The 24492-nt window shown below is 60.6% G+C and overlaps 1 protein-coding gene across 1 annotated transcript in view; it reads right to left on the bottom strand.

Annotated features, from left to right (window-relative positions):
* Positions 1–468: 468 nt before the first annotated feature.
* The window catches only part of TSPEAR (thrombospondin type laminin G domain and EAR repeats), a 158443-nt gene continuing 134419 nt past the window's right edge, over positions 469–24492 (bottom strand). Inside the window, exons 5-12 of the mRNA XM_047099097.1 lie at positions 23136–23292; positions 21641–21772; positions 20721–20947; positions 18861–19047; positions 17466–17695; positions 5535–5722; positions 3178–3279; positions 469–622 (exon numbers count right to left, since the gene is read on the bottom strand). Coding sequence (XP_046955053.1) covers positions 469–622; positions 3178–3279; positions 5535–5722; positions 17466–17695; positions 18861–19047; positions 20721–20947; positions 21641–21772; positions 23136–23292 — 1377 coding nt within the window. The remainder of the gene's footprint in view (positions 623–3177; positions 3280–5534; positions 5723–17465; positions 17696–18860; positions 19048–20720; positions 20948–21640; positions 21773–23135; positions 23293–24492) is intronic.

Raw genomic sequence — 24492 nt, forward strand, 5'->3', positions numbered from 1 at the left:
GAGGGGCGCCCTCTGGCTCGGTGACCCGGGACCCGAGGGCACATCCCACCGCGCTGGCCGGGTGAGGCGTCCCCCCCACAAACACGCAGACGCCTTCAGGCCTTTGGTAAAGAGCGTCATAAATATATTTCTGTACAGACAGTATACAATAAATAGCCGGTGTGAGATACGTGAATCCGCGTGAAGCCTGTGCCCGCGCCCGGGTGGGCCGGGAGGACCGTGGGGAGGTCCCGCTGGTTCTGAGGTAAAATTTTGTATGAACTTCTCCCTTGAGGCGAACCCCGGGCAGCCCGCCCGGGCTCGCAGGGCAGCACCCGACTCCGGCCCGACCGCCCGCGGAGCCCCCAAATCCGCCGCGACGGTCACCGGGGCAGAGAGGTGGACGGACGGCCCCCCGGACGAGGGCCAGGGCCCGGAAAGGGCCGGCTTCTCCCAGGGCTCCGGGGGGGGGGGGGCGCGCCGGTGCCCTCACCCCGTCCTCAGCTTCAGCACCCGGGAGCGGGGCTCCTTCGCGCTGGAGTAGACGAGGTAGGAACCCGCCGCGGTGCGGAAGGTCTCCCAGTCTCTGCAGCCGAAGGTCGGGAGGCTGTGCACGGCCACGAACCCTTCATACCCCTGCCACCTGCCGGAGACATACCGTCAGCCCGGCCGGCCACAGGCAGGGGGGGCGAGGTGCGCTGGGCGTCCGAGCGGGACCCTCCGGGACCCTCTCCGGGCCTGCTCCTGCCCCTCTGCCCCCATCTGCCCCCCCCCCCGGGCTGCACAAGCTCTCCGCACCACAGTCAGCCTGCAGAGAGGGAAACTGAGGCAGGAAGGGGGACACTGCCCTGTCCCAGACCCCGCAGCTCCTCGCATCCGTCCCGGATTCTGCCCCTGGTCCAGAGTGCCGTGTGGCAGGCACCCCCCCTCAACGGGCAGGGGGGACGTGGAGGGGATCCCGGTGGTTCCAGAAGGTTCATTGTAGGGGCTGAGCCAGGGCCTCCCCTACTCCTGGGGTCGGTGTTGACAGTGAGCACGTGCCCTCAAACACATACCTGTCACCACAAGGGCATCACCATCGTGCCGTCTGTTTACAGGGGGCTCTGCAGCCCGGCCCCCTCCCCACTTTGGGCCCCCACACCTGCCCACCATGTGTGGCCATCAGCCGTTCTAGGGTTTGCCACCCAAAAGGGGTTCACCGGCGGTGGCTTCACTTTCTAGGGTGGGGTTCCCACGGCGGGCAACTGGGTCAAAGGGCACCATGGTTTTCATTTGGTATTTGCCCAGAAACTTCCCAGAAAGGCCTGGGCAGGTCCTGTTCTGACGGGGAAGGAAGGGCGGGGCTGTTCCGCAAGGGGCGGGGCCTTCAAACAGCCTTTAAAGCTGGGGAGGCACCGTCCTTAGGCTTTGAGAGAGCAGCTCCTAATGTCTGCTCTACTCAGGTGTCTGATTTTCTTCCCGTGATTCCTGTTCGTGCCCTTGCCCATTTTTCCAAATTAAAATTAGCTTTGATTAACCTGTAGGGGTTCCTCTTCCATTAAATGTGTGGTCAAAAGTTTTCTTTTTAATTTTTTTTTTTTTTTTTTTTTTTGAGAGAGAGAGAGGGAGACACAGAATCCGAAACAGGCTCCAGGCTCCGAGCTGTCAGCACAGAGCCCAACGCGGGGCTCGAACCCACAGACCGTAAGATCATGACCTGAGCCGAAGTCAGACACTTAACTGACTGAGCCACCCGGGCGCCCCAATAGTTTTCTTTGTGAATAGGATGCCTTTTCCCCCAGAACCCTGAAGTTTAGGGTATCTTCCCGGCAACCTTGCACAGGCCTTGTTTATGGAGGCGTCGCACCCTCCTGGGTAAGCTTGCGGTCAAAGTTGTCTTAGCTTTTCTGCTAATATTTCTGTTGTTTACTTGCTTACAGTTAGATTTTTAATCCCTGTAAGGTTTATTTCTGTGTATAATATGCAGCAGGGTATGGCTGTGTTTTCCTCCAGACGGATAGACGGATAGGAAATTATACACAATTACTTATTAAGTAACACATAGCACATGCTTTCCTCATTGACTTGAAACACATTTATCACATTAAATGTTCGTAAATTTCTGGCTTCTCTTCTGGACTATATGCCTTCCCGCCTGCGTGTTTAGTTTTCGCAGAAACCACCTGCTGTGTTTCCATTGTCTGAGGGCCTCCTCCCCTACTGTGTTTTTTCAAAATCTTGGCCACATTTGAAAATTTATTCTTCCACATGAATTTCAAAACTGCTTTGTCATGTTAAAAATTCTACTTTCTAGTAAATCAAACAGGCTAAAGAAACTTGGCGATTCTTCTAGTAAGATATAGATGACCAAAATTGTCTGGAGAACAGGTAAAAGAAAAAACTGACTTCACTGATAACCCTGGGAGAAATTGGGCAAGTTGTTCAAGAGATGCTATTGAACGCGAACAAAGTCCCAGTGGCTTCATAAGAGAATTTAAGCCAGGACTGCCTGGATGGCTCAGTCAGTTAAGTGTCTGACTTCGGCTCAGGTCATGATCTGACCGTCTGCGGGTTCGAGTCCCGCGTCGGGCTCTGTGCTGACCGCTCAGAGACTGGAGCCTGCTTCGGATTCTGTGTCTCCCTCTCTCTCTGCCCCTCCCCTGCTTGTGCTCTGTCTCTCAAAAATAAATAAAAATGTAAAAAAAAAAAAAAATTAAAAAAAAAAGAATTTAAGCTAACCACAAAGAAAGTAGATACATCTTACTATTTGAACTATCCCAGTCTGGGGGGGGCAGATTCAAAACGTCATGATCAACAGCTGGAGATTGAAAGGGAAACGTCCCAGGTGTTGTGCTCACACAACTCGAAAACCTCCCAGAGGCGACTTCAAGACAGCGCCCCGGTGCGTGTGTGAGGAAAGGCAGGACATCTGACACGGGGACAGAGCTGCCACAGTCCTGGACGGGAACATTTCGTAGAATGAAATATCGCGAACTCTCAAGGCACGGTGTCGGAATCCTGTGCCTGCGGCCAGGATCCGACGGTGGGGGCGTCTGCGTGACCACCGGGCCACCCGGCTGACCCCGGGGCATGACCCAGACTCGGCCTGCTCTGAGGGGACCCACAGACTGCCCGCCTGTGCCTGGCTGTGGCCGGCGCTCACCCCACTGCCGACAAACCCACGCTGTGTGGAAGGGGGTGGCCCTCGGAGCTCCTTACCTGTAAATAATACTGTTTACCAGGAAGGTGTTCCCGTCGAAGGAGTTTGCGACCACCAGGAAATAATCTTCTCCCACCGAGAAAAACTCCCAGTCCAGAGCGCTGTGGAGACAGGCGAGCAGGCATCAGCCGCAGCCGGCGCTCTGGCTTCCAGCCCGTTCCCCCAGGCGCAGAACCCCGGGCCCGCTGCCCACCCCAGATCCAGAGCGATTTCGTCACACGGCGCGTGGGTCCGTTCCGGGGAGGTGCGAACTGGTCGTTCACTTTAAAAACGTTTTTTGAATTTAAATCATGAAATACAAATGGCATAAAACTTTCATCCTGTCCATTTTCAAGCATACAGTCGAGCAGTGTTAAGTACATTAATAACGCTGTCTAACATCGCCACTGTCCGTCTCCGGAGACTTCTCGGGTCCCCAAACGGAGCCTCCGTCCCCGTGAAACACTAACCCCGCGCCCCCAGCCCTGGCCCCCACCCCGCTCCCCGTCTCTGAATTGCGAGCTCGAGGGGCCTCGTACGAGTGGAACCCACAGCGTTTTTGTCCTTTGGTGACTGGCCTATCTCTCTCGCTATGACGTCCTCGAGGTCCGCCGTGTGGTGGCCTGTGTCACAGCCCTTTCAAGGCCGGATGACCCTCCACCGTGTGGAGGGACGGTTTGCTTATCCCTCCGTCCGTCCACGGGTGCTTGTGCTGCCGTGGAACGAAGGCGAAACTCCGTCACTGTGAAGAGGGGGAGCCAGCGGAGAAGAGGTCCCCAGCTTGCGGTCACTCCGCGGGGGCGTGCAGAGCCCCTGGAGGCAGGAGTGAGGACACGGGCTTGCCCCTCGGCTCCCTGCTTGGTACCTGCTCAGGTGCCGACACAGAAACTTCCTCCTGCGTTCAGAAGCTCTGTTTCTCATCCCACGCCCCACCCCCTGCCGCCGCGCTCCTCTTGGATGGGGAAGCCGAGGCCACCGCTGTGTGGCAGGCGGGATGCGGCCGGGCGCCCAAGGCCAGGCCAGTGTGTCTGCGTCCAGCAGCTCAGAGCCGTGGGCTGTTCAGGGGGTGGAGGGCCACCCGTGTTACTGCGGACTTGCCTCTGGGCTCCTTCCTTGTGGGGGCCGAGGCGCTGGCCTAGAGCAGGGGGCTCACGCGGCCCCTGGCACACTCGGGGGCATCGCCTCTTCTCTTCCACACCAGGTTCTTGTCTAGGGCCGCCTCCAGTGACGGCCAGTTATGATTCGGCTCCAAAGTGCTCCCCGAGGAGAGGCCGGCCACGCCTTCGCCTGTGCGGTGTGGCCGTGGGTGACGGGCAGGGTGGTGCCCCGGGAGGTAGTCGTCCAGAGGCGGCGGGTTCTCGAGTCAAGGCGCGTGGGACTCACGCTGTCTGCACCAGACTCCTAGCAGAGGCCAGCTTTGCTTTAACGCGGTAGAAACGGAGGCGTCCAGCCGTGAGTCCCTGCTGAGCCCCCAGAACGGGTATATCTCTGTCCTCCAGAGCCACACCATTTGGTCAAGGTGGAGAGACCCACATGTCCATCATCTAGGGGGTACACAAAACGGATCCGCCCACGCATAATGGAGTATTCTTCGGCGAGTGCTGACACACACCGGAGCGTGCGTGAACCTTGAGGACTGCGCTGAGAGCGGCCAGGCACCAAAGCCACCTCCCATATGACTCCACGTCTTGGAAATATCCAGAATGGGGAACCCCGTGGAGACAGAAAGTAGAACGCTGGTTGCCAGGGTTGGGGTGGGGGCAGGAGGGGCAGCTGAATGGTAGGGGTTCTTCTTGGGGTGATGGAAACGTTCCAAGTTACCTGGTGGTGGTTGCACATCTCTGTGAATTTAGTAAAAATCACTGAATCGCAGCCAACCAACCAGTCACAGTGTTGGAAAGCGGTGAGAGCCGAGCCCACAAATACAGTAAAACCTTGGTCTGCGAGCGCAGTTCGCCCTGGAAACAGGCTCGTCATCCAAAGCACTCGTATCTCAAAGCACATTTCAAGAACCGCTGGCTCAGCTGGGGTCACGTGACGCTGGGCGTGTGGCAAGACGTCGCGCGTTTGCCAAGTCGAAGCTTAGTCGAGACGGTTGCTCGTCGTGCAGACTCGCAATCCAGAGGCCACGGAGTCCGTCAGCGGGCCCAGCGGGAGGTTCGCAACGTGTTGAGGAGTGAGGCCACGTCACGCCCCCAGCGGCCGCGCACCGCGCCTCAGGCGGCCGCCGCGTGTGCCCTGGGAGTCTCGCGCCGGGCTCAGAGCCGTGTCGCCTCCGCCGGGTGGGCCCCAGCGGGCAGCGCAGGCAGCCGACGCCTCAGAGCCCCTGGGACGCCGTGCCCTGCCCTTCTAGCCGGCCCCCAGCCTCGAGGCGCACCTGCAGGTGGTGATCTCCTGGAACCTGACGAAGGTCTGCGCGGTGACATTCAGCTCGTAGATGACCGAGTTGATGACGTAGGAGTCGTTGCGTGCTTCCATTTCCACGTCGTAGCTGTGACTGTTGGCGACGGCCAGGAAGACCCTCTCTCCGATGTGAAACACCTCCCAGTCCGCGGCGCCGAACGTCTGGGACAGAAAGAGGAGTGCGGGGGGGGGGGGGCGTGAAGAGAGGCCCTCGGAAGGGTCCCGGCACGGCCGCGGGGAGACACCCCTAACCCGCAGACGCGGCTGGGGCCCCGCTGCGCTGCAGGCACCAGTCGGGTGGCAGTCCCCGTCTGGCTTCGCTCGCTTTCCCGGCCTCGTCGCCACCACTCCTGTCCCGAGGGTGGGTGCCCAGCTGCACCCACGCCCGAAGAGGTCATCTGTGCAACGTGCCCCTTAGCCTTCTGAGTCCCCCACTCCCCCATGCGCAATGCTGCCCCTCCAGCTGCTATGACACCTCTTCCAGGGAACCCTCCCTGCTTCCTCCAGTCCTGGCTCTGAACTCGGGAGCAGCCTCTAGATACTTGTGTTCCTCACCACACGCTCTCCCTGGCCTGAGGCTTTCTTCGGACCCCGTCGGCAGCCCCGTCTCTGGGCTCCCATGCAGGCTACAAATCACTTACAGCCCTCGGGGGTGAGACGCACGTGGCGCAACGGGGCCGGACTTGGACCCGAGTGGCGAGCCGTGGAGCCTTTGCCCCGACCTCCAGCTGCACGCGCTGATTTGCACGTGGGGCCCACGAGGAGGAAGTTCGTGTCCGGTTTATGGCCAGCATCTCAGGGATTGTGGTGACGCAGGTGGTGCAGGGAAGGAGAGGACCCGAGGGGTCCGGGTCCGGGCCCTGGGTCTGAGCCCCGGAGGGAGAGGGCGGGGGCGGAAATAAACGGAGACATTTTCCCGGGAAAACCAGGGGCGGGCACAGGGAGAGGCCCTTTGGGCGACAGCAAATGGTAGGGGCCGAGGAGAGGGAGAACGTGGTCGCTCCCCGGGGCGGGGTCTGTGGCTGATGGGAGAGCATGTCAACGCCCAGGGGAGCCTGAACCACGGCAAGTGCAGGCTGCCGGGCCTTCAGTTCCCATGTCCGCAGGAAGGGGGTTCTGTTGACCCCATCTGTCCCCACGGGCTGGTGAGAGCTGCAGAAACTCTCCAGTGGCACACTTTGCATTGAGGTTGTCTTTAAAAGTTTGCCTCCAGGGGCACCTGGGGGGCTCAGTTGGTTAAGTGTCCGACTTCAGCTCAGGTCACGATCTCATGGTTCATGGGTTCAAGCCCCACGTCAGGGCTGACAGCTCAGAGCCTGGAGCCTGCTTTGGATTCTCTCTCTCTCTCTCTCTCTCTCTCTCTCTCTCTCTCTTTGCCCCTCCCCTGCTTGTGCTCTGTTTCTCTCTCTCAAAAATAAACATTAAAAAAAATTTTTTTTTGAAGTTTGCCTCCTGACTTTCGGCTTCTGATGGTGGCAGAGGGCTGCCTGTTAGACTGACCCCTGCCGAAAGCAACCGTAAACACGACTGTGCATGCAACTATCAGAAGGTTCTGGAGAGTGGCCAAGGGCAGGCAGAAACCGGAGGGGCCGTGACCCTTGAACATAAGGGAATCACATGCACAAGGTGTGTGCTTGTCTGACTTTTCCTCTGAGGACTGTCCTTGTCCCACCGCACGTGGGCACTGCACTCGGGTGGGTGCGGCAGGCTGACTGGCTGGGGGCCTTGAGGGGAGAGTCTGGAGTCCCCAGAGTGTCTAGAGACAGAAGGGGAATATCCGAGAGAGGAGGGAGGCACAGAAGGGGGAGCCCTGATGTCTCCCCGTTAACCTCTCTCAAGTCCTTGTCTGGCTCCCGAACTGCACACATGGGGCGAGTTTCCCGGGACCCACAGACAAACAACAGGCGAGAGGCCAGAAGCGTAAGTAGAAGGCAAGCGTGACCCCTGATCAAGAGAAAATACTGGACAGAAATGTACCAACGGTGCCAATACTGAAGCTGCACAAGCCACGATGACTCTGATGGGAGTGTAGGGAAAAGGGCTGGGACGGGGAGCCACCCGGCCGGCCGTCCAGAGGGCGTCAGGGAGCCAGAAGGGAGACCCCTGGCGGTCACCCAAACTGAAACACACAAAGGGGATGGTAACAAACATGAACAGAATGGGGATAATGCAACGCGATCAACGCACATACAGCTGGACCTTCCAGAAGGAAAAGAGAACGAGGCAGAAGAAAACATTTAAATCAAAATCTTCCCACATTTGATTAAAAACACCAAACCACAGATCCAAGATCAGAGACCCAATGCAGAATAAACACAAAAATCCACGCCCAGACACGTGGTGCTCAAATCACTGAAACAGAAGACAAGGCGAGAACCTCAAAGGCAGCGGGAGAAGACACATTCGCTACATCAGCGCAGGGACGGCCGTGCCTGTGACCCCGGACTTCTCACTGGAGACCAGGGGTGCTCAGCGTCAAAGGAGAAACATCTTCAAAGTGTGTGAGCTCTGAATTCTAAAACTGGTGAGATTATCCTTCACAAATGAAAGTGAAATGAAGCCCTTTTCAGACAGAAGTGACAATGATTGCCAGCAGCCCTGCTTTGCAGGAAAAGCTGGAGGCCATTGCCAGGGCTGAGGGCGGACCCTGCCGGGCCGAGCCAGGGTCTGCCGCACAGATGCTCAAGGGCGCTGGAAGGTGAGCTCTGGGCGTATACAGACAGCTGAGCGTTCACAGCAAAATACTGACAGATCCCGGGCGTCTAAAGCAAGCACACACAGCACACACATGTACACATGCACACACACGTGCACGCACACACGTGCATGCACGCGCTTGCACACATGTACACACACGTGCGCACACACGTTGCACAGCAGCCTGACACACAGGCAGGGATAACACTATATTGTCACAAGGCTATTACTCCTACGTTGTCAATAGTGAAAAGGCGTGTTGGTGGCATAGTGGTGAGCACAGCTGTCTTTCAATAATGAAAAGGCAAAAAAAAAAAAATTAAAATAAGGACAAAAGACATTTCCCAAAAGAAAGTACAGAAAGCCAATAAATGCGTGGACACACGCCCCCTATCTTGAGTCCTCAGGGAATTAACAACTTTAAACCACACAGAGACATCACTTCGCACCCAATGTGTAAAAATGCTGACAAAAGCAAACGTTTTCTCCTCATCTGGAATCTTCCGTGGGGCCGTGCTGGAGCCCAGAGGAGGCGCTCGGCGTGTTCTGGGTGCACCTGCCCGGCGGCAGGGGGTAGTGGGGAGCTGTGTGTGTGTGGGGGGGGGGGCAGAAAGCGTGGGGGTGGGGCCTGTGAGAATGAAGCGTGGTGGAAGGCAGAGGGTCCGTTCCTTCCTTCCAAGGCTAACTTTCAGCTTTTCCGGACACCGAGAAAGCTGGAACAGGACAATAGATCCAGGATCTGTGTCCACAGGCACCTCGGAGGCAAGAAAAAGATTTGTCTTCGGTGCTTTGGGTCAGCGTCTGAGGCACGTTGCTGGGGAACCCCTGCAGCGTGCTAAGGACGGGAGGTCACCTCCACACATCCTGCCGGCTGCCGCGGCCCCGGACACAGGGACACTCCTCGTGTTTGGGCAACAGTTGGCTCTTAGCACCGTCCCCGCCCTGCACATTTTGGGGCCGTGCTCAGGGCCGGGGTCTAGGGGGATTCCTTTGTGTGGACTAGGACCGAGCCCAGGGGCGAGGGGATGCCCAAAGCCAAGCAGCGCGCAGGCTGGGGACCGGGCTGCTCCCCTGGGGACACTGCGTCCGGCCGGGGGGGGCGGGTCCCAGATTGTCCTGGCTGGGCCGGAGCTGGCCGTACGGCAGGAGCGTGCCTGTGACCCGCCACCGCGTCCCTCCCTGGCTACACAATGCCCAGCGAGGCCTCACGTGCCTGCCCCTCCTCGGCACGTCTGTCACTTTGCCCACGTGCAGATTCGGGATGTGCTGCCCCGTCCCCCGTCAGCCTCAGAGCCGAGCCAACCCCAGCTGCGGGACAAAGAACAAACTCTGGCCTGACGTGGCGGCATTCTCTCCACGCCCAGCAGAGGGCGCCATTGCCTGCCGTGACCCAGCCAACAGGGCCCTGATGGAGGACAGGCCTCGCCCCGCTTGGGCTCCCAGGTCTGCTGCTCTAGAAACGGGTCCGGACCTGTTCCTGAGGAGCAGAAACAGGCGAGTTTCGGCTAAAAGAATAAGAGCCACAAGGACAAGGACAAGGGGCCAGGACACCTGGCAGTCACTGCCTCCCTGTGGGGGCCAGGAGCCGGGCTAAAGCTTTCTTGGATGAGCTTGACCTGCCGTGGCTGTGGCTCCACGAGGTGGCACGATTTCCGTCCCCTGGGGCCACCTCACAACATCTGAGGAGGCTCTGAGACACTTGGGGCCCATGGAGTCTTCAGCCCCGTCCTCTCTGTGGCTGCTGCACGGGACACCTGCTCAGGACCCACGCGTGCAGAGTTCCGCCTGTGGCTCCGTGACTTCCCAGAAACCGAACGGGAGTCGTCAGAACGTCACATGCTCCCCCAGCCCTGTGCTGAAGAAGCCACGTCACTGGGAAACTAACACTTGCAAACGCACATGCTTGCACACACACCTGCACACACAGACCTGCACCTGTGCACACACACGCATCTTGTACAAACACGCACACACGCGCACCTGTATACACACACGCACGTGCCTGCGTGCACGCGGATGCACACACGTGTGTAGGCACATACACACCCGCGCACACTCACATACCCAAGACATGCACACGCACCCATGCACACACGTGTGCATATCTGCACGCACACATGCGCTTGGGCCCACCCTTGCAGTACGAGCGGCCGGGAGCTGCGCTGAGGACGGGATCTCCCCAGTCGCCACGGCTTCCTTCCAGCTCCAAGTGACCCTTGGCCTGCTCACCTGTCTTCAGTCCCAGCACGGAGGGGCTGCGGGAGGCTCTGGGAGCACAGGGAGAAGAGGTCCCGGGGGAGGAGGAAGGACGAGGTGTGTCTGGTGGCAGTAAGGCAGGGGGGAGCACTCAGGTGTGTGTGGTTTCGAGGCTCTCGTCCGCACGCCCACCGCCCTGGGGCGCCTGCCACGGCGAGTATGGGGGTGCCTCATCCAATCTGCATTTCAGATAAACAATGAGTTTTCAGTCTATGTGTATCCCATGCACGACTTGGGACATGATTTTACAAGAAATTATTCATTGTTTACCTGGAATTCAAACTGAACGAGGCATCCTGTATTTCATCTGGGCGGAGGGTGGCAGAGGCCCACACGAGGTCTCCCCGATCATGGCCGTCGGCCGTCAGCGAGCCCTCCTCCCCGCACGGGGCTGCCAGCGGCCCTCACAGAACAGGGCCAACACCCTCGCCCTGGGCCGGAGGCCGGGCTCCCGTGGCTCAGAAGTGAGAGTGGGGAGAGTCTCTACCTGGGGCTGCACCAGCCTGGGCACGGGGTGTATGGGCCTGGGGCCCGATGTCAGGCGGCTCCTGGATTCTAGGCACGTTAGGGACTCATCAGAGAGAGAAGAAGAACTTCCCACATCAAACAGCTCTGCCAAACCCTGCCTGGCACCCAGCAAGGTAGCCAGGCACCTGCTGGGCTGGGCGGGCCCCTCCCTCCCTCCTTCTGAGTGGAAATCCCCCGGTGCCCTGTCCCAACAGCCCCCAGCACGCGGCCTGGCGGGCTGCCCACGCACCTCACGGGGATAATGGCGCTTCTGGGGGACTCGGCAGCCAGGTGTACCTGGAGCCCCTGACAACCTCCCTCCAGGGTGGGTGGGCTCCCGGGAAGGAGAGGATCAGCTGCTGGGCCAGGAGGCCCTTGGGTTCTGGCTTCGGGGAGCAAAGAATCGAGGTCAGGGGGTACCTGGGGTGCAGGACGGGAGGCGGGGTGAGCTGCCAGGGGCACGCAGGCAGCTCCCCCAAGGGGTCCCGGGGGGACGCTGCTGTCCTCGTGGCATGCAGGTGGCCGAAGTGGGCGAGGGTCCCATCCCCCAGGCTGCCTGGCCGCAGAAGTCACCAGGAGGAAGCCCCCTCCCAGGGCTGTCCGGCGCACCGACCACCGAGGGGCACTCTTACGCGACCCTCCCCTCGGTAGGGCTCTGAACCCAACGTTCTGGCCTGTCTTCCAGTTCCTTCCCGGCCCTTTACATTCCCGGTGGAAGCTACGTTTCTGACAAACTTCAGCTTCACCCCCCCCCGCCCCACATACCCGCTGATAACCGGCCTGCCTGCCCCCCGCCCCAGACAACCTGTTTCCCCACACTTCACACCCTTTCTCCCGGGGCTCCCGTGGGCGCTCAGCTGGCCCCTCTGGCTCTTGGACCTCATTTCTGCCAGCGGCACATGCATCAGTCCCGCCTCCCACATCCACACCCTGACTTGGTCAGCCGCTCGCCTCTCCCCTCCATTCTGGGTCCACACCGGGTGACCCGGGCCCAGGCCCCACAGCTGGAGGCAGGGTTTCCCGTGGGTGGGGTTCATTCCTTCCCGGACACCCCCAGCTCTGGCCTTCTTTGATCTAAGCCGATGGGCCAAAGTCATTGGAGCTTTGGACTCTGCCAGCTGAAGGAAGGTTCTAGAACTCCTGGTGGGAGAGGTGGGGAGACGTAGGGGGTGAGGCTGAGGAATGTGCCCCAGGTGAGCCACAAACCCTGCAGCCCTGGGATGCCCCCGGCTCCCTCCCAGCACATCTGTGTGCACAGCCACTGCTCAAATGCCCCCCTGCCCCCCACTGCACCCCATGTCTGGCTGGTGCCTCCAGAAAGGGCCTCCTCGAGGTCAGCACCTCTCCACGTGCGCACGCCTTCAAAGCACCCAACCTTGCCCGCTTCAAAGCTCACGGTCACAAAAGACGTTACAAACTGCAAACCAAATCGTAAACACACGAAGGCATCACCAGGACCTAAAAGGACTTAAACGTGATGTGAAAAATGTTGGCAAAACATGAAAGTGGGATTTTGTGGGTTTGAGGTGTGGTCGAGGCATGAGGCGGTATGGCATGCGGGAGAAGGCCTCCGGGCCGGGCGCGGGGCTGCTGTCGCCCGTCGGGCCGGGTGGTGGCGGTGCCCCCGGAGCTCTGGCTGCTGGGACAGCTCCAGCCTGGGCACAGGCTGGTGCTGGCTCTCAGATGCCGCCCAAAAATGCAGCGTGGCCGCCCCCCACCTCCCGGGCCGGCTTGTCCACTGCCGCCCGTGTCGCTGAGGACAGACTCCTGCAACCCCAGCCCGGGAGTGCCTCCCACCTGCCTTCTAAGACCCTGGCGAGTCTGCTCGGCGGAGTTCAGCACCTGTCCCGACCCTGTTGTGATAGGGGGACGGGGCACACACACAGGCAGGGCGAGGAGACACGCATCCCCAGGGGCCCCTTCCAGGCTCCACACCAGCGATGGGGCCTCGTTTGCACGCACTGGCTCTCTCGCGTACCAGCTGTGTCCCCCACTGGGTCCCCTCACTTCCCAGCCTGTTTTCTCAGCTGTGAAATGGGTCTGAGGTGGAATCAGGAGCCAGTAAATGCAGCCGCAGACCCCCCTTCAATTATCTCTGTAAATGGCAGAAAGGCTTTTCAAAAGGGGAAGCAAGAAAGGTGGCCCTCAGCGGAAATCCCAGAGTGGCTGCATGAGGCTGCCAGCAAGGGGGAAAACCGTGTCCCAAGCACAGGGCGGGCCTCCGCGCCACCTGGTCCTGCCTGTTGGGGAGCCCCAGGCTGCCCGCGCCCGGCCTGGGCACCTGGAGACAGAGCTGCCCCTGCCTGGGGGCTGCGGCTGCCTGTCCCCTTAGGGGGTCCTGCGGAGACCCCTCCGATTCCTGCGAGCAGTGCGGGCATGGGCTCTTCACACCGCACTGCAGCTCTAGGACGAAGACAGGGGGCCCCACCCTCCTTCCACCTCCCCTTGCCCTTGGCCCTCTACTGACCAGCCCCAAGAGATGCACTCAGTGTCGGACCCCAGACTTTGTCCACAGGATGGCTCTAGAATCCAGACACCACTGTTCGCATTTCTAGCGTGCTGGCCATGCCCCAAAGTCACTCTGGCAGAGCCTGGGGCCAGGCTGAGCTCACGCCCTGCCCGGGGATTTCAGTGGTGGGAGGAGCTCCGGGCCAGCCCTGGGGACCGGGACCACGTACAGTCTGAACGGTGACGGCTCTGCCTATGGCTTCCCGCACACGTGCCCCGGAGGGCTGCCCATCGTGGCTGTTCAACAAGATGCTGGTTGCTGCTTCTTCCGGAATCCATCCCTGCTTCCCTCTTTTTCCTTCTTGGGGAAGGAGACCCCATCTCTGCACACGACCATGTCTTCCAGCCTCTTGCCGCACCCCCTCCCCAGCCCCCCACCTCAGGAGCCGTTCCCTCCTGCCCCGCGGATGCCGCACCTGCGACACCGTCCCGGGGAATCTACCCACGTGGTCACTCCTGCATTCCGTTCAGCCCATCTGCACGGAGTCCTGCTTCCCTAACCTCCCCCCGTGCCATCTGGACACTGGTTCCCATTCTGGAACTTTCCTTCACCAACATCTTTGGTTGGAGCCACCAGTTCTGATTCTGATCTCCTGTGTCGGGCGTGACTCCCACGGGGCACACCTCCAGGACAGCACCTTCCCCTACTTTTCCCAGTGTCCCATGCAGCTACGCCAGCTCATGTGACCAGTGCCGGCCAGTGGGGCCTTCCCACCTCTCCTGGCCGTGGTCGAGGCTCCGACGGTGCAGACACGTGGCAGGGGAGAGCCGGGAACCTCACAGTGCTTCACCTGGTGAGGACTAACCTTCGGTGGCAGGAAGCCACTGACATTTGTGGCACTCTGTGCCCCTCCTCCTACACAAAGCGCAGCAAACAGAATCCAGGCTGAGTGGTCTCCCCAGGATCACGGAGGGCAGACTCTGGGCCAGGGCGCATGGCTATGGGTGAGAAACTGGGAAAGTGTCCTAGGATCTTTCCTGCGATGCCCGCGAATTTCCTCACACAGTCAGACCCGCGTGATCCGGTCTCCGGGGCCAGCGCCCCCTCCGAGGGCGTGTTCCCGGGTCTCGGGGGTCCCCTCTGATGGCCCCGTTGCTCTCTTCCCCAGCATCACTTCTTCTGGATCTCCCGGCTTGATCCTCTCTGTCTCAGCTTCTGGTTCTGCATTCTAGAAGTTTCCCCGACCTTGATTTTCCAGTCACGTTAACAATGTGATGCCAGCAACTGTACTTGTGATTCCTCAGAGCTCTGTGCTGACTTTATAAATGTAATACCTCTTGAACACCTCTGCAGATCAGTATAATTTTTAAAACCCCCTTGTGTCCCAGAGCCAGCCTGGTCTCCGGCATGGACGTACGTGCTGTTTTAGCTACCAGCTCGTGTGATCGGGTCAAACCCCGGGAGGCCCCAGCCGTCGGCTTGGAGGTGATGGTGAGGATGGTCGGTGCTGGGCTGTGCTCCGGGAGCCGGGCCCCCTGGTCGTGGCCCCGGATGAGGAGCCAAGACGACGAACACCCTCTAACTTGGCCTTTTGTTCAGATGCAGGAGGTTTAGGGTCAAGGCGTCGGTGGGCATTGGTGAAAATCTCCAAACTGCACCCCCAAGCCAGGCAGGAACCCGGAAACAAGCTTCCTGAATCTTCCTCCAGAATAAAGCCTTCAGTTCCTGCGGTCGCCCCTCGTGTGGGCTACAGATGTGCGAGCACCCGGAACCCCACCTCAGGCTGGGCGTGCTCACGGTAGGACATCCACGCGACCCGGTGACGCGGAGTAAGCGTAGAGCCCACGGACTTTCCACACGAGCTGCGTCGGCCTGTCGCCTTTCACAGCTGCTCAGTGCCACATGCTCGTTCCCAGCCGCCGTCCCCGCGTGTCTGGGCCTCCTGGGGATTCCTGATTTTGCGTCTGGCCCCAGATGCCCCAGCGGAGGCCCCAGACGCTCCCGCGTCTTTAGTCTCAAAGGCCTGGCGTCTAGGTCCACGTGGGCCCTGACAGGCAGACCCCAGGCTAGCCGGCTGCGGGATGCTCTTTAAACCGGCGCGCACACACCCAGGCCCGTTGCTGGGGACCGCCCCACCCCAGGCCATCCGAGCTGTTTTCCGGGTCCTGGCGCTCACAAGGCATCACGGCGATGGCGGATGCCACGTAAGGAGCGTGTGCCCGAGGACCCTGTCCTACGCCGAACGGAGTAAGAGCAAGCACCACACCGCCCGGGTTCCCATCCAGAGCTGCGGCTCCGGCAGGGGCGAGTCCTGGGACCCCCGTGCCTCAGTCTCCCCAGCTGTACAGGGAGACTGGGGCAGCACTTAGCTCACAGCTCACAGTCCTGTGAGGACTGAGCGGGAGGAGGCGGGCGAAGCTCCTGGTCCGGGTAACCACTGCTCGGCCAGCAGCCGCCGCCGACGCGGCTCAGCCCGCTCAGCCCCTCCGGCCGTTACGAAGGCGCGTGGCTGCAAAGGCATCGTGCCCACCCCGGTCCCACTTCTCCCCGGGGCGCCCCATCTCAGGAACCAGCAGCCCCAGCAATGACCGCCCCCCTGCTGGGAAACTCGGGGCCGGGCCGGCTCCCCGCCCACGCCCACACCCTCTGGGGCAATGTCAGCACTCGGGGACCCGGCTGCCCCTCCTGCAGCTGTCCTCGCCCTCTGGGGCTTGTCCTAACGTCACTGGGACGCGGTGCCCTGGCTGGGATTTGGGGGGGGCTGCAGCGTGAGCCCCCCAAGCGGGCGGCGGACAGTGCCTCGGCCTCCAGCCGGCCGGCCGTGACCGGTGCAAGCCCAGTCCGGCGGCGGGAACAAACAGGAACCGGCTCGAGCTGCTGTCCGCGAGCCCGTCCGTGTCCTCGCCGCGGGCTCCTCTGAGCGCTCCACCTCCCTATGCTACCCCTCCACCACCCCGCAGAGGAGCCCGAACCATTGAACTTCATCTTTCCTCCCTTGCGTTTGAGGCCCACCCCACGTGCCACCTCCAGGTTTGTCCTAGATGGGACGGCGCGTGTGGAATGTTCTAGACTGCCTTCGGTCACTACAGCCTCTCTGCACGGCTGCTGGTCTCAAGGTAGGCGCTGCTTAGCAAAGCCCGCCTGCCCTTCCCAGTTCCCCGAAGAGCCGACGGGAGGGTGGGTTCCGCGTGTTCCCGTGTTCCCTCCTCTGTCCTGTGACCACCGGCCTCAGGCTGTGGGCACCGCCCGCACAGGATGCCTCGCCGGGACGTCCAATGCCAAAGGAGCCACCACCCCGAGGCTCAGAGGGCCCTCGAAGCATTTCTCCCGGGCGGATGAGGGGACAGATAAACCAGAAAAGGAATGTTCCAGAAGGATCCAGGGAGGAAGGAGTCACAATGGTGGTGCATCCTCTCCACTGTTCCCGGACGTAGACAGGGAGTCCCCACGGCTCCACCAGGAAAACAGATGGGCAGCCAGTTCCAGCCCTGAGACTGAGACAGTGGCCCCCCGCCCCCCGCCCCCCACCAGCACCTGTGCTTCCTCTCCATGATCCTCTGCTCACGAGCGGGTAGCCCAAGAGCCTGGAACCAGCTACGGGACACTCGTGGTCTGAGGGAGAAGTGGGCGGTGCTGCCCCGTCCCTCACCCCCGGGCGGGCCCGGGGCCGCTGCTCAGCTGCCCCAGGACAGGAGCCTGACGCCCCCACAAAGGCGAGTCGGGGGGCATGAGGGCCCCCGAGCATCCGGCGCTGCCCGGGGGAGCTCCGTGCCGGAGGGAGGGCAGGTCAAGGGCCCTCCCGCCACACGTTAGGGCCCCCCAGGCCCTACTCGGGGTAACAGGCTGCTGCAGGCAACACGGGCTCAGCCTGAGCCCTGTGGGGGAGGTGCCTGGGTGAGGAGGGTCTGGGGTGGGGGGTCCCGGCTCCGGCCGCCATGCCGCAGGTGCCACGGGGCCCGGCAGGGGTGAGACGCGGGCCTCCCGCCGGCTCCTTACCAGGAAGGCCTGGAACAGCTGGAAGGAGCCAAGGAGCCAGACGTACAGGTGGGAGTGCACCTTGGTGGACGTGCCGTTGAAGGCGTTGGCCACCGCCAGGAAGGAGTAGGGCCCCACGGTGAAGAACTCCCAGTCGTAGGCGCCCGAGGTGGCAATGGTCTGGTTGGCCTCGAAGAGTCGGGTCCGCGGGTTCCACTTGTAGATGACGCTGTCGATGTTGTGGTTATCACCTGCCACCAAGCAGCCGCGTTGGCGGGGGTGGGGGGGGGGAGGCGGACTTCCGAGGCCTCACGGCGGCCATGGCAGAGCCCTGGCCCGCCCTGGCCCTGCCCCAGGCCGGAGGGAGGGGTCTGTCCTGTGCACCGAGGCCTCTGGCCGCCGGGCACCTTCCCTGCTCACCCCGTACTCCCTGCCCCTGTGCCCAGAGGAAGGCCCTCCCTGGGTCCCCGCCTTTGAGGGCTCCAGACCTGTTGCCCCACGGCCCTCTGTCTTGGAGACGGGGCCCCAACCCCTCCCTAGCCTCACCGCTCACACTGCCCCCTGCTCTCTCCCTCTGAGAGCCCCCTGCTCTCACTGTCCCCCACAGGTCAGGCCTTTGCACTTCCTGACCCTCTGCCCGGAAGGCCCCTCCCCACAACATGCTCCCAGGAGCCCCCCTGGCTGGGCCAGCCTCTCCCGGAACACTCATTTCCCTGGGGAGCACTGGGGAGCGGGCCCTGGGGTCCCCCTGCCCATGAGCCGGGAGGCAGGGCTCCTCCCGCGCGGGTTGTGGGCAGAGCTGCCCTGAACCCTGCCCTCGAGAGTTACACACCCAGGAAGGGCCTGCTGCGGTCACTCAGGCCGTCACTGACCCAGAAACCAGGCTTCCCGGCCTCTGCCAGGCCTGTCCCCCCACCGCACCCGCTGTGTCACAGGGTCTGTGTGCAGAAGGCGTGTTCTGGGGCAAACAAGCCCCCCCATCCTTCCAGCGAGTCTGTTCTGCCAACCGGAGTCCACGCCGACGTCCCTCCAGGGGACACGGGCATGCCGGGCGAACAGCTGGCCTTCACACCTGTCTCAGTCACCTCCTCTGGGAAGGTTAGTCACTTGGTTGGTTGGTCAGTCAGTCAGTCGGGTGGTCAGTTTCGAATGCGGCAGTCTGTGCAGCTGGGCAGCCCGAGTTTCCGTAACCGCTCTCCCAAGGGCAGGCACCCGCACGGCCTGTGCCTGCCTGTCCGCCTGCCCGGACGCTGACAGGGTGCTCAGGTGTGTTCGCCCTCAGACGTCACTGTCAGATGGCCAAGCCCGAAGAATCAGGCTGCGTGTGGCTTATTATAACGTGGTCAGGAGGTGAGGGTTCGGGTGAGTCAGCCCCCCGCCCCGTGGCTCCCTTCCAGGTGGGAGGCCACAGCCTACCTTCCCTGTGGTTGGCCACGGCCAGGAAGTGCTCCCCGGCCATCTCGAAGGCTTCCCAGTCCCGGGCGCTGTGGGTGGGGACCCTCTGGTACGGTGTGAACCTCAGTTTCCTCTGGCTCCATTTGTAAATGACAGAGAACTCCTGGCCCTTTTCATTCGGTTCAAAATTAGCCACAGCCAGGAAGACCTGAAAGACAGGACCCGGGACACTTGGTTCTTGTCACCTGTGCCAGGGGCCTGGGGCTGATCTGAGCACCTGCGTCTCTGTCCGATGGCCACTGTCTCTCCGGATCTGTCAGTCACGTTCATTAGTCTGTTGTCTCCATTTTTGTCTCCAAAATCAGGAACGGCTCTGCGCACAGAACTGCGCTCATCACCCGGACAAGCAGAAACACACGATCACGTCCTCCTCCCGCACAGACGCACGTGTTGTCACATAGCCGAGTAGGACACGCAGGTGCCCAACGTGGGATGGGACCAGGAGGCAAGCCGGCTCGGCGTGTGGGGTGTGTCTGCTGAGCCCGGAAGCGAGCGTGCGCTCAGTGAGCCCGGCACCTGCTTTGGTGAAATGTTTTTCTGAATTTCCTAATATTTCTTGACGTGAAGTTAACATTTCTTAGGGGCCCATGGGTGGCTCAGTTGGTTAAGCGTCTGACTTTTTTTTTTTTAATTTATTTATTTTTGAGACAGAGAGAGACAGAGCATGAATGGGGGAAGGTCATAGAGAGAGGGAGACACAGAATCGGAAACAGGCTGCAGGCTCTGAGCTGTCAGCACAGAGCCCGACGCGGGGCTCGAACTCACAGACCGTGAGATCGTGACCTGAGCCGAAGTCGGACGCTTAACCGACCGAGCCACCCAGGCGCCCCAAAGCACCTGACTTTTGATTTCGGCTCAGGCCATGATCTCATGGTTGGGGGATCGAGCCCCGCACTGGGTTGAGCTGACAGTGTGGTGCCTGTTTGGGATTCTCTCTCTCCCTCTCTCTCTATATCTCTCTCTCTCTCTCTCTGCCCCTCCCTGCTCATGCTCTCACACTCTCTCTAAAATAAAAAAAGAAAAGTTTGCATTTTTTATAATGAAAATGCCGTCAACCAAAAGGCCAGAGCACCAGTCACTCATCCGCCATGCTGGACTGGGAGCACGGCTGGGCCATGGTGGGCGGTGGCCTAGAGGTCTGTCTGACCTGCTGGCTGTTTCCTCGTCAGGGTGCACCTAGTGAGGGCAGGGCCGCACGGGGCACACTCGTGTTGGTGAGTGAGTGCTTTGGAGCACGGGCACGGGGTCGTGGGGGGAGGCCCTCGGCCACTGCCCCTGCAGCAGAGGGTGTCGGGGCTGGGGAGAGAGTGCATCGTGCTGGGGGCGCGGCTCAGACACCCCCCACACATCATGCCTTCTGGCCCATCCAGTCCCGGCTGGCAGGGGGCTGTCCGTGAGGGTCTCACACCCTGACCTAAGGGCCTGTCCCTCTCCGTTTGGACACCGCATGTCCTCGGGACCTGGAGTGAGTCAAGGAGACAGGACCGTGGTCGTCCGCATTCTGAGATGCTTTCTGCGCTGTTGACCAGCTCATCAAGTGAGCCAACAAGCTCTCAATTTAGTCACAATGGGTCTACACGGACTTGACCGCATCTTAGGAATGGTCGTGTCTTTATTTTGTAGGAAGCCAAAGGCACGTCACACTTTGGACTTAGAGACCCCACCAAGTGTCTGATCTCGAAAGCCCCTCAGAACCTAAGTAAGACTTTGAAACCACGAGGAATACTCTTCCCGTATTTCCTACGGAAGGGGTCCCAACCTTTGGACTCCGGGTTTCTCCAAGATAAGAGGGATTGAGAAACTCGCCGAACGCAGACTTGCCTTCTTCCCAATGGTGAAGTGTCTCCAGGACTGGGCCTGGTGCGTGGGAATGTTCTGGTAGGAGGCGAACTTCCCATCGGTCCACTTGTAGATGGCGGACGTGGCTTTGCGGTTGGCGGCTGCCACGAAGAGCCCGGCCTCGGGGATGGCAAAGACCTCGATGCCCAGCGTCTCCGAGTCGGTGAACAGGCTTTGATGTTCTTCCACGTAGTCAAGTTTCTCCTTGGCTGGCGGTAGAAACGTGGAGACCCGCTTAATGCCTGCCCGCATGGAAGCCGACAGGCCGGCTTGGGAGTGTGACCCCAGGGCCCCGCGCCGTGACCCCACAGCATCAGCGACTGCCAGGGCGGTTCGCCTGGGGGCATTTCACCCTCACGGAGAGGTCATCAGGGGAGGCTGTGCGGGTTTTAGGGTCTATGCGGCGTCCAGGGACGCTGAAGGGACGGAACTGACGTGTCGCGTCCTCATTAGACATTTCCCACGCCCGCTGCTCTACACAAAGCTGTGCCCATGAGCAGCGGGGTCAGAGGCCGAGGGCGGCGGCCGCAGCCAGCTCCCGTTTCCCGTGGGCGACTGTCCAGAGCGCCCTGGGTGACCTCGACCCCCCTGTCCCCATACGGAAGGCTCTGCCGGAAGGTCCCAGGGGAACAACATACATCCAGGCTCCTGGTGTCATCCCCAGCATGTGTGACGGGGGCAGACATGGCACGAGGAGGGTGTCCCCTCGACGGGGACTGGACGTGCACGAGGGGAGGGGCGGCGAGCCCTGCTCCCCTCGTGTCCCGCCCAGGAGGACACGCGTCTCCAGGTTGAATATGCAGCCTGCTGTCCGGGGGGGTCCTCCCTATTCCCAAGTCGCACTGGCTCCAAGAAGAACCCCCGAGTCCCCAGAGCCCCAGGAGGCGCGCCGCCCTCCTCACCTGCTAACACGGAGACCCACTGGCTGCCCACACACAGGAACAGCCCCTTCCGGCTAGCATCAAACCAGAACTGGGCATCCTCCATTTTGGTGCATGGAGGCCGGGACCCCAGAGTCACCTTCAGGTCGGTTTCTGGGGGGAACAAGGAAGGGGAGTGTCCAGAGAACATGCTCCCTGGAGGAGGACCCCTGACCCAGGCGGTCCCACCTTTGTCTCTGCGTGTGGGGACCATGAGGACACAGGGGTCTCCATTGTGGCCTGCTCCCCCCCGGGTGTCCGTGGGGCGGGATGCACACCGTCCGGCTTCCTGCCAGCCTCACTGCCCACTCCAGAGGGCGGCCCTCCTCCCCTTGGAAAAGCCTTGGTGATCGCACACCCACTGCCCTGCTCGCCGCTCAGACCTCTCTCCCTGGCGTCAGTTTATCTAAGCTTGAGTTTTGCCTATTCCGCGGCGTTTGACCCCATCGCTGCTGGTGGTTACACCTCATTTCGAGCCAGGCCCGCACGTCCCGGTGATGCCGCGTGGCGGATTCACAGCGACATCGTTGTCGCCGCCAAGCCGACACCCGCACCTCGACTGTGACCCGGGGCACCTCGACCTGACGTAGCGCCCAGCAGAGGCCCAGGGGGGCAGTCTTGCCTCCCGCCTATTCTGAGATGACGGGACACATGTGCAAACTTCCCGTGGAGCATATGAAAATTCCACTGTGCAGGGAAATTATTTTCCTCTGTGTCTCTTCTTTTACTATAAAAATCATTCAAAGTTGTACCGTTCCTACAAAATTATTCAACATAGCATGACAACAAACTGCATCAGTTTATAGACTATTAAAGCTCTCTCCAGCACGATAGAAAAAGCTACAGCTGGTGCTTCTGGGAGTTTGGAAACCCCATCCCAGGAGGGGAGTGTAAAGGCGGATGTGCTCGAGGGGCGTCCCCTGACTGGTGAGGCATGACCGTGAGGCTGAGGAGGGGCTGGGGCTGTCTCCCCCGCCTCGCTGAGTGGTGGGGGCTGCAGTGGGGGCGGGATCCGGCCTCTCCGGGGTGGGGTGTGTGGCTTACATACGCAGCATGCTGACTTCAGCCCCAGGAGACGCGAGCACGGGCTAAATGCTGGGGACCCTCTGGGCTGGGGGGGTCACGGACAATTGGAATGTGCCTCTCACAGTTCGGGGTCCCCGCTGGGGTGGGGGCTGAGGCTTAGATGCCTATCAGAGAGGGATGGGGGTAAAGACCCCAAATACTGCTCTGGGGACAAAACAGGCAGCAGATGGAAGTCAGAGGCTCAAGAGAAGGAAGACGAGGTCAGGGAACAGTACTGGGGGTCCAGGAAGAACCAGGCTCTCTGGCGGCCATTGGGCGGCACCCCTGCCCATCTGCATCAGGCCGGTCCCTCTGTCAACTTAAGTGTCACCTTCCTTTCTCTGTTACCAAGTGACAAGGCTCTCAGGGTCTGCCATAAGTGAGGGGGAGTGGGTGGCTTTGACCTACTAACCATAGGGATATTTTAGCACCTCATTATCTTCTGGCTTCCCCGGGGGGCCCTGCAGGACTGGGGGGATGGACAGCACAGCCAGCTCGGGACTCCTGCAGGGACAGAGCCTTGCGGTGGCATCCGAGCCAGGCAGTAAGACCAGCTGCCTCACCAGGCCCTGCAGAGAGACGGAGAGCATGCTCAGAACATCGTTGCCAGAGAGTGCTTGGACCCACCCCTGGGCTCAGCCTGGCCAGACCCTGGTGGAGGGGTGAGAATGAGGACTGAGGGTCTGGCCACCTCAAGAGCCAGGTGAGAAGAATCTGCTAATAGGTTGGGAGTGTGGGGAGCACTGGGAGCAATGGTGGATAATTCTACACTGTTCTAAGGCAACAGCCATGGAAGGGGTTTTTCCTGTGAACCAGCCTAGAGTGACTGGGCTGCATTGTTCATCCATCCATCTGTCCATCTGTCTGTCCATCCATCACCCATCCATCCATCCCCCCATCCCCCCACCCATCCATCAATCCCCCATCCATTCACCCATATGTCCATCCATCACCCACCCATCCATCCATCTATCCACCCATCCATCCATCCATCCCCCATCCATTCACCCATATGTCCATCCATCACCCATCCAGCCAGCCAGCCAGCCATCAACCCTTCCATCCACCCACCCACCCATCCATCCACCCACCCACCCATCCATCCATCCCCCATCCTCCCATCCATTCACCCATATGTCCATCCATCACCCATCTGTCCATCCATCCATCCATCAATCCCCCATCCATTCACCCATATGTCCATCCATCACCCATCCATCCAGCCAGCCAGCCATCAACCCTTCCATCCACCCACCCATCTATCCATCCACCCACCCAGCCATCCATCCATCCATCCCCCCATCCATTCACCCATATGTCCATCCATCACCCATCTGTTCATCCACCCACCCATCCATCCATCCACCCATCCATTCACCCATATGTCCATCCATCACCCATCCACCCACCCATCCATTCACCCATATGTCCATCCATCGCTCATCCATCCATCCATCCATCCCCCCATCCACCCATCCATCCATCTATCCATCCCCCATCCACCCATCCATTTACCCATATGTCCATCAATCACTCATCCATCTACCCATCTGTCACTCAGCCTTATGTTCACCCACCTATCCATCCATCACTGATCCATCCACCCATATGTCTATCCATCACCCATCCATCCACCTATCCATCCATCCATCCCCCAATCCCCCCATCCATCCATCTATCCATCCCCCATCCACCCATCCATTCACCCATATGTCCATCCATCACCCATCCACCCATCCATCTATCCATCCACCCATCCATCCATCCAT

The sequence above is a fragment of the Lynx rufus genome, unplaced genomic scaffold, assembly GCF_022079265.1.
Source record: "Lynx rufus isolate CCGP_SWC_20201006 ecotype Redwood Valley unplaced genomic scaffold, mLynRuf1.p SCAF_5, whole genome shotgun sequence".
NCBI classification, from domain to species: domain Eukaryota; kingdom Metazoa; phylum Chordata; class Mammalia; order Carnivora; family Felidae; genus Lynx; species Lynx rufus.